This window comes from Zerene cesonia, chromosome 11 (genome assembly GCF_012273895.1).
Source record: "Zerene cesonia ecotype Mississippi chromosome 11, Zerene_cesonia_1.1, whole genome shotgun sequence".
Lineage (NCBI taxonomy): Eukaryota > Metazoa > Arthropoda > Insecta > Lepidoptera > Pieridae > Zerene > Zerene cesonia.
The window spans coordinates 1,878,661-1,894,309 of record NC_052112.1 but is presented as its reverse complement, the minus strand read 5'-3'; the positions used below and the strand labels follow the sequence as shown (position 1 = coordinate 1,894,309).

Here is a 15,649-nt window from a genome sequence, read left to right as displayed (position 1 = left end):
AAAAGACACGCGGGCTGCTTGCAGCCCGCGCACCGCGCACCATTTAATGAGTCTTGGTAAAGCTGGTATACGAAAAAATCCACGCGGGCTGCTTGCAGCCCGCGCACCGCGCACCAGCTAGTCTTACTATAAAAGGGACAATATTTGAAACAAACTAAGTTCAACTACTCTCATTGATACTATGAGGGACCCTCTTAATTTTAAAACACAGGAAATATCGTCCTCTCGCTCTCACATATGAAATTAAAGAGAGTCCGTTGAAAGAAAGGTGAGGTACAGTCGGATGTGTACATGCGTTTTGAATTATTTTAAAGCTTTATGAGTACTTAATAACTACTTATATCCTACTAATATTATAAATACAAAAGTTTGTGAGGATGTGTGTGTGTTTGTTGCTCTTTCACGCAAAAACTACTGAAACGATTGCAATGAAATTTGGTACGTAGACAGCTGGACAACTGGAATAACATATAGGCAACCTTTTATGCTGATATTCCTACGGGATACGGACTGACGCGGGTGAAACTACGGCGCGCAGCTAGTTTAAAGATAAATTTACAATCAAGTGTAGGTAATTATTTAAAAGTACTTTTCAAAGAGTAAGTATATTCTCAGTATTACATATGTTATAGTTATTTCCATTGTCACATTAGATACTGCCTAATTGCATTACAGCATATAAAATAACGCGTCCAATAAGATCTAAAGAGAACCAAAATTCCGTGGTATTTAATTGAAAAAAAAAAAAATCCTTTCATAAGCACAGATTCTGAGCGAAAAAACGATCTTTTCAGTGTAATCTGAGTTTTTATTTCCATTTAATAAAAATAGAACTTAAGTAAAGTCACACTTTTATCGTGGACTGTACAGTTCCGGTCGGTGGCAGCAGACAGGTGGCCGACGAGTTTCCGATACCACATGGCATTGTAACGATTTTTTTAATAATTCACAAAGCCCACGGTTCAATTGGTGGTTTATTTCTGTGATATTTCTTTTTGTGGGGTTATTTTCAGTTCATATTTTATTAAGCTTACAGTAGTCCTCGCCCCTGCTTCGTACGTGGTACATATTCAGCCTATGTCCCGTGAAGCTGCAGTTATCTAATGGTGAAAGAATTTTTGAAATCGATGAAGTGGTCTTTGTTTGAAACCATGACTAAAACTTACACGATTCCGAAAAGTATCTTCTTTATATTTACTACTAGCTGTGTCCCGTGGTTTCACCCGCGTAAGTCCGTATCCCGTAGGAATATCGGGATAAAAAGTTGCCTTATGTTATTCCAGTTGTCCAGCTGTCTACATACAAAATTTAATTGCAATCGGTTCAGTAGTTTTTGCGTGAAAGAGCAACAAACACACACATCCATACAAACTTTCGCATTTATAATATTAGTAGGAAGTAGGATTAAGTAGGATTACGGCAAGAAGAGTTTAATGCATAATAATTTAAACGAAATTTGACACAGACTCTAAATTCGTCATAAATCAGATTGATAAGGTTTCTGTTTTATATTAATTCCAAAACTATAGATAAAATCGGTAAGCAATACCGGCCGAACCAAGCGAATCCGGGGCTATTCGTAAATATATTTTTCCCTTCTAGAAACATCACTCCTTGTACACCTCGTACTTAAGCGCCCTCACGTGTTTGTCTTTTCTAGAACATTCTAGAACATTCTCGAACATAAAAGTTCTAAATTACTTTTGAATACGCCGCGCCAATCAAGTGTTTTTAATCTTTGTTACGAGTTATTTTTTAATTAATTTATTTTAGTCTTTTTTCGATGTTGTGTAATATAATATTTATTTACTCATCTATTTGTTAATATTTATTTCTATATTAGTAGTGTGTTCACTAAAATGAGTAGTAGGATGGCACGTGTGTAAAAGTACTCATAGAGTTACTCTTGTGCCCTTTTCGTTTAGGTAGGATTAAAAATCTCATGAAACACGGGCATAGTCGCGGCAATCGGCTAGTTAAATCAATTGTTCCATTTACCTATATCACATAATATCATAAACTCCCGAAGCTGTGCGCCGCTCAAACAAACTTTGTAATTAATTTCATTGGGAAATAATCGCAAAATCTAATTAACTTGTTTGAATCACTTTAATTATTAAATGCTTTCGTTATTTATGAAGATGTTACATTTTTTTTTATTATATCCTACTAATCCTACTGATATCATAAATGCGAAAGTTTGTAAGGATGTGTGTGTGTGTTGCTCTTTCACGCAAAAACTACTGAACCGATTGCAATGAAATGTGGTACGTAGATAGCTGAATAACTGGAATAACACATTGGTTTTTATCCCGATATTCCTACGGGATACGGGCTTACGCGGATAAAACCGCGGGACGCAGCTAGTTTCTATATATTTCTATGGTAACAGATGCGATTAAAAAAAGTTACATACGTATTCCACGTTTTTAATTCAAATTATACTTTCTTCATATGTTGACCTCGTCTAATGAAAACATAATACCTACTAAGATATTACCTATCAACGCACAGCCCAAACTAATCGACCGATCAGACTGAAATTTCAGTCACTTTCATGTAAGCGAAGTCCCGTGTCCCCTAGTGGGGTATGGGGCAGATGATGTACATCTGTTTCACTGATCGATTTTCTTTACGGACAAGTAGGTGATCAGCCTTCTGTATCCTGCCAGACCGAGATATTTATTTGTGCGTCCCCTCCGGGAATTGATCCCAGGACCCCCTGGTTCTACGCTCATGCGTTAACCACTGTACCAAGGAGGCGGTACACTATGATGTAAGCATCCGATAGTAAAGATATAGCAAAAGTTCTATAAAATAGGGCATAAAAGTATGTACCATGATAATTTACCAGCGAGCGAAGCTGCGGGCAACAGCTAGGTCTGGATAAAATTTGAACCAAATAAATACACTTCTATCTCACACGCTTTCATGCCAAGTCCAAACACAGCCTTGAAAGTTAAACCAATATTTTCTTGTCAAAGTGAAGTCACAATTGTGCCACGCTCACGTCCTTGGCAAGGTGTTGTATCCACATTTCGTTCAGATAAACGCAGTATGACCACACGTCCGGATTGCCCCAGCTTTGTCTCAAAGTCCCAAGTGTGAGCTGAATTTTATGTTGTGTTATATCGGGCAAGAGAACTGGTGGTTCGATGATGGTAAGCGACCACCAAGACCCATTTGCAGAGGTTATGTCTCTGCTTGATGTTCCCAGCGTTTTAGGATGATGGAAATAAAGGAATGGACTGGGATGGGCTCCCACACTAATCGAGAGGCCTCTGCGAATGTTCATGGGCTGTGGTGATCGCTTACCAACAAGCGAACCACCAGCTCGGTTGCCTGCCATGACATAAAATCACGGAGTTACAGGTCAAATCAACAACCAAAGACCGTTGAATTGAGAACCTCGTATTTTTGAGATGCTAGTTGAAAAAATATGCAAAATCAATCGTCCCGCTTAGACATAAAACCTTGGTCACATTATCTATACATAATTCATGCTGAGACGCGCGCTCTAGTATTAAAAGATGAATTTTATTTCGTTACCCGCCGGCTACGGAAGTCAATACACGATTGCTAGAATTATTTCTCCTGTGAGACGGTGCTCCTGATTGAATTTTGGAAGAGGACGATTCTCCAATGGAGTTTTCTAAAAGACAAGAAATTTTACAGGGGAAATTGGTTTTGTTGAAGTGCTCGTTCTATCATAGCTTCAAACATCATCATGATATGCTGTACAGTTGCCTAGATTACCCTACGATTGGCCACCAGCCAAATTATGTTTGTTACACATAGTAGCGTCAAAGAACCATTACATCATTATAACAAATAGGTTAGTTTTGCAACTCGACCTATAAACAGATTCGTAATGAATGGAGCAATAATGATGACCAAAAACATCGCGATAATTAATAGCGTTTGGTTATGCAAAACAAAATACAATACGACTACGGCGTCTGTTACCGCACTGCGCCTGCGCACGCGCTCACAGCTATTGTGTGTCCATGATTGTATGTTTATTTGGGATAGTTTTAGTATTGTTTTTTATAGCATTAAATCTTATTGTAAGATATGAATAAGCAATAACTGTTACTATTGTAATTAAAAATTAATTTAAAATAAATTATTCCTCGCATTAATATTTTTTTATTACGTCTTCGACAACAAATATAATTAATCAGAACTGTCATTCTATACATCTTCATATTAGAAGACTAGAAAATCTTTATTAAGTAACTTAGCGTGGTCTCCCCGTGACCACGCTCGCTGTAAAGTGTTCGAAACGTCGGGTTAATAATATAATGAATAAATCGCGTTTAAAATCCGTTAAAAAATTTCAATTTCTAAATGTATAATACTCGCGTAAAATCAAACACAAGACAATACTAAACTAAGCTTACTTCAATATATTCTAACTGAACTCAACAATATTATGGTAGACTCCGCCAACCAACTTCGCATATGCGAAAATCATCACATTAAAATGAAACCTTAACACAATTAACATTTTCTCGCGCGACATAATTGCAATAATTAAATATTAATTTAAATTAACCGACTTTCACCGTTAGGGAGAGGCGGGCTATGAAATATGTATGAGTTGAAGTAAAAGTGTATGCGGCACGGGTCCAGGTGATTACAGCATCCCCGGTAAGAGGAAATCTAGCTTGATTAAGGTTTAGAATTGGAGACCTAACTATTGGTCATAGAGTTAATCAAATTTGTAATATTATCTTTTTACAAATTACCTAAAAATTTATGTGCGCTAATTTGATTAGTAATGTATTAGTAAGGGATATTTAAACATAAAGAAAATAATGTACTAGGTTTAACCCGCGGCGTCACCCGGGTAAAAATTAAATCAGACTACTATCTATATATTTACACAATTTCATTCAGATATGATGAGCTGTTTTCACGTGAAAGCGTAGCAAATAGTTATATATCTATCCATTCACACTTAGAAACTTTCGCGTTTATTATATTAGTAGGAAGTAGGATAATGACGTCATATAATATGTAGTTACAACATCTGAGAAAAAATTTGACCTACATTATCGCACTATATTTTTTACGATATAAACAGAAAATTCTGAAGATATTTGCTACTAATTAACGAATATTAAACTTTTGTAGAATATTAACTACTACTTAAAACTAAAAACTAAAAGTTATTTATTCGTTCTATTGAGAAGTATACGACAATTTAATTGCGTCAGAAATGGTTATCAAAAAATGAAACCTTAATATTTTAACAAAATTTTCTTATTTACGTTATTATATTCAATATTTACTATCTATAACCTAATACGTGTATTAGTAATAAAAAGGGGCAAAATATTACACATACATAATACATAAAGTGTTAAGATAACATCTCATTGACTATAAAATTTCATATTTGTTTTAACAGATGATAAATATTTAAAATAAACTATCGGTCCGCCCTGACTTTTCCCGAAGTAGGTACATAACACGGTAGGATCAATGGCTCGAACGGAGAATGAATTTTTTAATCGGTTCGTTGTTCTAGTGATTAGCGTGTTTAACATACAAACTTTCAGCTTTATACTACAAGTAAAGCATAGATTATTTTGTTTGAAAATTACAATAATATAATTTGTTATTTATTATTTATTATACTAAATCATGGTCACCCGTAAGCCGGTAGCCTGCGCACGCGCATGTCAATACGCAGAGAAAGCGATACCAACGTCTATTACCGAACGTTATATAAATTGATTTTGTTGAAATAAAACAATTATTCGAGATAACTTGTCTGTTACATTTACTTGTAGAGTTAATTAATTATATAATTATAAAAATACTTTCCTTATGTACAACCTAATTGCTAGCGCACCTGTTAAAATAGTTTTTGAATTACAAACATACGCGGCAACAATTTTTAGTATAACAGAAAAATTAAATTTTCTATTATATTAATTCTTACTTCAAAATTGCACTGCAACAAACAATTATATGGTTAAATATTAAAATTATATTTAACTCACTATTGCGAGTCGGACTCGCGACTCTAAGAGTTCCGTACAAATAAGCTAAAGTGACTGCAAAAAAAACTTGGATACCCATCCGATTTATGATCGTGCCAATCGTTGCTTAACCTCAATTTATTATTTAGTGGCCACAGAAATATATCGTGAATATGTCAACTAATCACGGTTATTACGATATACAGCCTCATGATAGAAGGAAAAAAAGCAAAACTATTCAAATATACTTGAATCATAACTCTAACGAACATTTTTTCCCTCCTCTTTCCCGCTCCTTTGAATATTTATTGCTTACAACACACAGCAACAACAAACACTTATTCACACACACTAAAACACCTAAATTATATTTAGTATAAATGCTATATCTGACTTTATTTATTTATGTGTATTAGTGATCCGCTATGTATTAATTGATTAATTTACTCTTTTATTTATATATACATATTATAATACAGAGCTACTGACAATCCAGATGTCGAAAGGGTACCACTGAAAATCAGAGCTGACGCGTTAAGCCTCAGGTTTCCTTAGCATTTTTGGCTCACAAAGCCACACATAATTGTAAAGTGTGGCCGTAATTTTTTTGTTTTTTTTTTCTCTTATTTTTTATTTATTTATTGTATGCTTCTGTTTTCTGTTATGATCTGTTGTGTGTGTATGTTTGTGTTAAAAAAAGTGTTTTTCTTTCTTTCTTTCTTCTTTCTTAAATTAACATTCACCAATTTCATTTGCTAAGCGAGAGATTACACTGGTAATAGTAGTTGGATATTAAAGCGTTCAAACTCTGGTATTAAATATTATTGTTTCATTGTTTTCAGTAGGTGTATGCGAAATTTGATACTGAAAGTTTTAATTGTTCTGGAAATTTCTAGAACGTACGTGAAATCGATACTTGTTTGTTCGCTGTTCTGTAGTGGATGAGGTTTTAATTTTTGATGAATGAATGTGTTTTCAGATTGTTTATATAAATCTGAGGCCTTACACCTAAGTAATTGCTTTGGGACTTTTTGTGGATAAAATAGCGATGTTATATCCTGCTCGATTCTGAAATAGATGTATTTAGAAAATAAAGTTGTTAAAACTTAAGTTTTGTGTATATTTTTTTAAGCAATTGAAGCATTAAAAAGTATTTTATTGGAATGGAATAATCAATTCCGAAGTAATACATTAACAAACGAATAAAACTGTCACGGCTACTTTCAGACGCATTACTATTCCGAGAGTGTCTTCTTGATTTACTTCAAATATTTCTAATTTGCATCATTGTACCGTCAGCAGCTAAAAGGGTATAAGATTTTTTTTATTTTTAATAATAAATAAAAAGAAAATCTATACAAATTATTTAATTTTTATAATACACAAATTGAAGGCATTATGTTAATGGCATTAAATATAACTTCGTACTGCATATCTTCATTATTTAACTAATTAAGGTAAATAATTGATTTTTGACATAACAAGAAGGGTTTTTTGCATAGATAACGGTTATAAGTCATATGTGCATATAAAGTGATATTAGGCCATATGCGAGCCGACAGAATAATTTAAAAAATGATATTCCCCGCTTCATATTGTTTTAATTTAATGCTTTGAAAACAAAAACAAAACCAACATTGCTTCTACAAAAACGATAGCAAAATTAACAATTTCCATAAATAAACAAGCCAATGAAAGCGAACACAAATTAAATACCAAATCGTTATTTTCTGCTGACCGTACAACTCTCAAAACCAATGAACGTTGTATTTACGTACAATGCGAAATTTCGTGTAATTCAAGCGAAATCTGCGCTTCAGAATTTGTACGCGAAATTAATTCGGTTTCCGAAGCGCTGCATTTTGTAATGGCTTCATTAGAATTTAAAGTCTACAGCGCTCGAATGTTTAACGTTAGCTTTTGTTATCTGGGGAATCTGTTGTTTGTAGTGGTTTTAAGTCTATGGTTTTGTCATTGAGGGTTTATCGAAAATCTAGTTTGGAGCAAGGTATTAGAGTTGAGAATCCTTTGATGTTTCAATCACAAGCTATCGTATAGCCTATAGCGGTATGATCAAGTTATCCAAAGAAAATAGGGAGGTATAATGGACGAGATATTGTTGGTGAATTAATAACAGTGAATTAATAAATTTCGAATGCATGTGTCAAAAAGAGGCTTGCTAATTTATATATACGTACTCGTATCACAATGTTTGTTACCATACTCCTCCGTAACAGCTGGACCGATTCTCGTGAAATTTTGTGTGCACAACGGGTAGGTACGAGAATCGGCCAACATCTATTTATCACACCACTAAATGATAAGAGTAAGGCAGAACAGCGTTTGCCGAGTCAGCTAGTATCATATGAAACACTCATTAATTAAATAGTTATCTGTGAGTATCCTACCTAGACTATATTTTATATTGTTTTTTTTTTCCGGTTCAACACAGGCGGAGCCAGATAAGCGGCTAGTAGTGTTTGTAAAGTTTTTATACGATTAAATTCAAATTTATAAATAGCCAGTATTTTGGGAGGTCATAGAACTGCCTACTTTGAGACAATGTAGGGGGGGAAATATGGGGATCGGTCAGCAAACCCATGGGCGAAAGATTAGTCATGCATGAATGCACACGCAAGTAAATTCACGCGTGACGTAGTCTATCCATATTACGAAGAGGAAACTTTTATAATATAGTAAGTTTGTAACGTTTTCTCGCAAAAACCACTGGACCAATTTCAAAAATTCTTTCACCAGTAGAAAGCTGCACCTTCACTGAGTGACATAGGCTATATATGTACCACGGGTGAACAGCTAGTCTCTAATAAACACTCAATAAAACTGCTGCGTTCAGCTCCACGGCTAAAAGTTCAAACAATCAAAGTCAACAGTTAAAATTGAAGTAGTTTCCAGCGTATTTGTTAGTCGTTATCTTGGTAGTTAAAGTGTGGGTGATAGCGCTTGTTAACAGACGACGTCACATGTAAACATTATATAATTTTTCCGCAACATAGATAAAAGCTTTCTTACGGTAAAATCCTGTTATAGCACAAAATACCTGCTACAGTTTTCTATAGACGATATTGTGGAGTAGCAGATCATATGATGCAGTGGTGGTGTCAGATTTTTACGAAAAAAATTGGTTCATTTCCCGAGATTACTGATTTTTAACCTAATAGGGCAAATGACTGAAATGAAGTAAATTTATATGGGAGATGTATTTCCTGGAAAGAAAGTTATAAACCAGCATTTAAGTCGAAAATAGGTACATATATTCATAGGTCGTATGTTATTCGTATTACAAACACGCATGTGTACACAGTCCACTCGCTATTCGTCTTGGGATTCGCGTATTCGTGTTAGCAACGGTTTTTCAGAAAATGAAAGGACAGGAACAGCGAACACAAATGAATGTTCTAAATTCAAAAAAATAATTCTAATTTTGAAAATAAATTTAGTAAAAATACAACATTTACGCATTAGTGAAATTAATAACTATCACGTTATACTTCTGCGAAGCAAAGAGAAACCGTCTCAAGGCAACTAAGAATATATTTAATTTAAAATGATACTTAATTAAACTTTATCAAACTCAAGCAACGCTGTGGAACGAACAATTTAGTCAACAGAAGCAAAGTTGAGTTTGTTCGAGCAGTGAAGTTAATAAGTTCGTTTAATAATTTAAATGAAATGAATTCTCTTATAAATTGCATTTTATATGATATTTGATATCAGGTTTTGTGAAGCTGAACTCTACTTTCCTATTTGAATAATTTCTGGGTATTGTGACTGCCATCACATAGACCACGAGTCTTGACTCGTCAAAACTTGTTTTGGTTATCAATGGAGTTATGTGCATAAAATAACCATTATAACCCAAAGAAGAACTTCTGCGAGGAATTGTTAGAATCCTTTATTGAGTACTGGGACAGTATCAACTAAATAAAAAATATATAAATGTGAAGTAAACGACATAGGCTGTACCTAGGTAGCACTAGGTACAGCCTACCGCGTTACAGTAGCATGGGCATAGACTTAAAGAATAAACTGGATTTATGAACTAGGCAATTAGTTTGAAATCATCCTTTTCAATGGGCAAGATTCAATTATTGTATCTTACAGGTTCATTTGGATTATGGACTTTCATAGAGTAACTGTAAGCTAACAATTGTGCAATAGACTCGCCTCCTTTACAAGTAACTTATTGCAGGCGAAACGTGGGAGTACGACATGTGTCTGGTCTGCCTACACCAGTGGGGAAAGTGGGCCTGATGCTGTTCACTCTGCCCTGCGAATACATCCACCTCGTACATGATGCTGGTTAGCTTCTCTGTCTACCTCGATAAATGGTCTATTGTACACAAAAATAATTTTTCAACTGACAGAGTTATAAAATCTTCGCATTTATGTTAACATCACTAGATAGTAAAAACCGTATCGCGTTCCGCCGTCTGTGTCTGTATGATTAGTTCTTTAAAATTACGCAACAGATTTTGATGAATTTCTTTAGTTAGTGATTCAAGAGCAATGTTTACATGTAAATATTATGTATAACTGCACCCGCGCAAAACCGGGACGGTGGTGATTGAATCAATCACTTTAAACCATTCTGTAAAGTAAAAAAATTGTCCCAAGAAAAATAAAATCCAGCATCCATTAATAACATAGACAAACAATAACAGGGAATAAATTTACGACATTCCGTCACACAGTCTGCACAAGACGCCACTACTTAGTGGGCCAAGGTTGTCTGAACTAGATATATTTCCATTACAGTAAACAAATACCGATTTTTTATTTATCTTGTCCTGTGTTTGACTTGTCAATGTATTGAGAAAATAATGGACGGCTCTGGAACGTTCTGTGACTTATATTTCTGTGAGGTAAAGGTTTATTTATTAATGGTCGCTCGTCCCGGCTCCGCCCGGGTTATCCTGGGATATAAACATATTAAAATATAGGATGCTGATGGTACGATTTTTTAGAATTCAGTCATTTCGGAACTATTATATTCATTTGATACAATATGTCAGAAATAACACCAAGTTTTTAAATCTAATTTATTAATAATTTTTTTAAATCGGACCAGTAGTTCCTGAGATTAGTGCGTTCAAACAAACAAACTTTTCAGCTCTATAATACTAGTATAGATTATGTATCAATTCAAATCCATGAATTGTTTAGATATAAGTATTTCATTAAATTGTCCATTTATTTAAATCACCCTTTCCCTTAATGACTAACAAAATAAAGAAAATACATATTCAAATGGTTTAAAACATTTCGGAATCTACGAGTTTGCTTTATTAAGGTTCCATACCCAAAGAGTAAAACGGGAACCTATTACTGTCTGTCTGCTTGTCCGTTTATCACTGAGCTGTATCTCCAGAACCGTGTTAGTTAAGCAGTTGAAATATTCAGAGATGATATATCTCTGTTGCAGCCATAGCAACAACATAATTAAGAATTCTAGGTTAAGCAACTGTTGGTACGATTTAAAATAGGATGGGTGACCAATTACTCTGCAATTGCTTCAGCTTATTCGCACGGAAACAAATCCGATCCGTACTCGACCGATTTTAAGCTTCTTCTTAAATGATACGTTGTTTTTGTTATTATTATAAACTTGAAATCAATTACCATTAAAATAATTACGATTATATCGTTAAAATTATAAGCATTTTGAATATAGAATATGAAAACATTTGAATGTACTGTTAAAATACTTATTTAAATTATATTAGTACTATAAAATATTGACTAACATTAAATCAAATCGGCTCTTAACGAAACGGTCCGAAAATATTCAGTCACTGAACTAAGATCTGTGGGAAAACCTAGAATATAACCTAAACATATAAACTATCATTTTCGCATAACTTACCTTTCGGAATCCATCGCGAGGTCCAGGATGATGATATCTGAAATTCGAGAGAATTTTATTAGAAATTTATTCAAATTTTCTTTTGTACTTCACTTTCCCTTTCTTCAATTTAAATAATTATCAAATTTTAAATGGACATAATAGAAGATATTTAATGCGAGGATTTTAATCTTATAATGAACTAGCTTTTGCCCGCGGCTTCGAACGAGTTATATCCCGAGTAGAGTATGTTATGTTATATATATACTTCTTCCTGAATCACTATATCTATTTATAAAAACCATCATAAAGATCGTTGCGTAGATTTAAAGATTTAAGCATACATAAGAGACATATGGACAGGCAGAAAGAGCTATTTTATACTATGTAGTGATTAAAGTTAATACTGCTTCTTTTTCAAAAGAAAGAAAGAAAGAAAGAAAGAAAGAAGAAAAAAGTTTGTGGAATAAAACAATCATACTCATTAAACCGATAGAAATAAAAACAAAAAAGAATAAATAAACAAGTAACTACACAATAAAAAATAAATAAATATTTATTGTGAGAAATGGATATAATACAATATCTAATTAATTATAATTAAAAGCAGATATGTGTATGTGTGTATGTGTGTTTGTGTGTGTGTGTGTACGCGCACGTGTATTCTTATTATAAAAAAAAAACAATGGTCTCATTGTATTTATAATCTACTAGCTGCGCCCCGCGGTTTCACCCGCGTAAGTCCGTATCCCGTAGGAATATCGGGATAAAAAATAGATGTTGGCCGATTCTCAGACCTACCCAATATGCTTACCAAATTTCAGAGGAATCGGTCAAGCCGTTTCGGAGGAGTATGGCAACGAAAACTGTGACACGAGAATTTTATATATATATAGAAGAAAGAAGATATGCCACTATAAAATCCACGATACAAATCATGTTTCGCCTTGGCATTTATCCAAACCCTACGAAACAAACTTTCAAGAGTTTGTCCTTCAATCCATCGAAACTGCATTTAAGTGATTATTTCCAGAAACAACAGAGTTAAACTCGAAGTAGGTCGTATTTTTTAATCTGGACAATTATATTGCCACATAAATTCCGAATATTTTAATTCTTTTATGCAAATGCAGTTGTTGCAGTTGTGAGAACCTTGGGATGTTATCGAAAAGCCAGCGATTCAATCCAGAAGTATTTTTAGGCAATAAGAGTCAGGAGCAATATAGATTTCTTCCGATGACAGAACTTTTCATATCCGTCCAGTAGTTTCAGAGTTAACATCCTACTAATATTATTAATGCGAAAGTTTGTGAGGATGTGTGTGTGTTTGTTGATCTTTCACGCAAACACTACTGAACCGATTGCAATGAAATTTGGTACGTAGACAGCTGGACAGCTGGAATAACATATAGGCAACTTTTTATCCCGATATTCCTACGGGATACGGACTTACGCGGGTGAGACCGTGGAGCGCAGCTAGTTTATTATAAACTAACACAACAAAGTTACAATGTGCAACCAAAATTCAATTTATAAAACCACCCGCAAACGCTATAAAAACAATTCCTTCGTGAAAACGCATGAAATGATCGTTACTCCAATACCGTTATGCAGGAAGCGATACGAAAATGTTTTCCCAGCCAATGCCTTTTTATCCCCTGGTGGATAGCGAGCTGAGCGCTGCAAATGCAGAAAATAAACGCCATTTTCCAAATCACCACGATTCTACAGAAAATGCGGCGTTTATTCCACAAATTGTGACTTTGATTTCGATGCAATGACGTTGGTTTAATGTGAGTAATGTTAAGTTAAATTACTAATATTATATTAAATGACTTGCTGCGTCCCGTGGTTTCAAAATAGGTTCTTTTTACCCTCCTTTTAAAGAGGTCCTTTTAATGCACAGGAACTGTGGGAATATCAGAAATAAGTCATCCATTACCTCAGTTATCTATTAGGGGGTGAAGCGTGCTCGACTTCCAAACGAAAATTAAGCAGTTAGCAACAAATGCTGCGAAACTAAAAATACTCTTTTGTAAAAGGGGAAATACCAGATTAGCTTAGATTGAACTTCCAAATGCAATTATCTCAAACAGGAATTTTAGATAACTACGATAGCACTCATAGGCCTGTGTCCCAGCAGTGGGAACATATATGGGCTGATGATGAAGATGATGATGATGATGATGATGACGTTAGTACAAATCATTAAGGAGCGCGCCGATCTCCCTAATCTTAGGAATGGGTTTTTATCGGTTTTTAAATTTTAAAAAACGCATTTAAGATATTGCCTATTTTAGCAAAAATAAAATAAAAATCTATTTATTCACAAAACCTATTTTTCTATGTATAGGTACGTACTTGTACAAAACAGGGATACATTTATTTTCTTTTCATTGTATTGCTTTTATGCCCTTAATTTCTTGAGGTAATGTGTAATTATTCGTTTGTTATTGTTGATTTTATTTAGCACGTACTACATCTGTTTAAAGACTTAATTTGAACCAAACATGTTAACCCTTTCAAGTTACTAATGAAAATGTAATTAATTTAACTAGAAAATTCCATAAATGTCTTCTAGAACTTTCGAAATATAACGATTTATGATCAAAGGCAAATATAATGCGAAAGATCAGACAATACCGCACAATAGTGTAAACTGGAACATTGCTGCAAATGCAATGCAATAAAAAACAAGACATTTTAGACCGTAACTATAATAGAATACGGCACAATATCCTCAGCGTTTAATGATGGGAAAACTATGGGAATAGAACCAGTGTATAAAACATGGCGCCAACATATAAAAAGTTGGGAATGCTCCTAGAATTCATATCGATTCATCGGCGATTTCTGCAATCGAGTTTCTTGTGAGCGTTAATTCTAAAGAATCTACGTTTTATTATATCTAGATAATATTGTAAATACATTATGACCGTTTTACCGTAAATGAGAATGAGTTTTTGATAGGTACTGTTAAATACGTCTTAATTATAGGGATACCGGGTTAATCATGTTTCTGTGCGTGGTAGTCGAGCATGCTTCGGCACGAATTGGGCCAGCTCGCACCGGGGAAGTACCAAACTCCCACAGAAGACAGGGGTGAAATAGCATTTTACTGTGTTTCGTTCGGTGAATGGGGGAGCCTGAAGCCCATATCCTTTTCTTTGCCCCTCCCAGTCCTTTCTTTTATTCCTCTCGACAATCCTTTCTTAATCTCTTCCCAATTTAAAGTTGGCAATCCATATTTAGAGGCGTAAGCTCTGCAATGGACCTTATGCTTCTCCAAATGTTCATGGGCGGTGGTAGTGCTTACCATCAGGCGTCCCACCAGCTCCATTTTGCACCGTTATTGCGTGAAAGAGCAACAAATACACACACATCCTTACAAACTTCCGCATTTATAATATTAGTAGGATACCTACACATAAGTTAGAAGCAGACGTAGACCAGGCCAGAGTAGCAATTCGAAAGGTTAAAAACAGTATAGTTTTAGAGTTCCAAAGGATTAAACGGGTCTCAATTACTAGCCCCATTTAAACTATTACCAATTAACACAACCCTCATAATTTAGGCAATTTTTAATATGTTATTTGAGTACCTACAGATAACTATAGATTCCCATAACTTGTACCACTCAGAGTCGTGACTACGACAATGTTGTATCTATCTATCCCCCGGAAACGGGAGAGACTCTTATTCACTATACAGGGTGCTTCAATCCTTGCGGTTTTTATGACAATATACAGGATGTCACAATCCTTGCGGTTTCATTGACCATGTACAGGGTGTT

At 34.5% G+C, this 15,649-nt stretch overlaps 1 protein-coding gene across 1 annotated transcript in view; it reads right to left on the bottom strand.

The window, feature by feature from the left end:
• LOC119830108 overlaps positions 1 to 15,649 on the bottom strand; it is a 95,759-nt gene that overhangs the window by 11,613 nt on the left and 68,497 nt on the right. The window contains exon 2 of the mRNA XM_038352964.1: positions 11,878 to 11,914. Coding sequence (XP_038208892.1) covers positions 11,878 to 11,891 — 14 coding nt within the window. The 5' untranslated portion in view covers positions 11,892 to 11,914. The remainder of the gene's footprint in view (positions 1 to 11,877; positions 11,915 to 15,649) is intronic.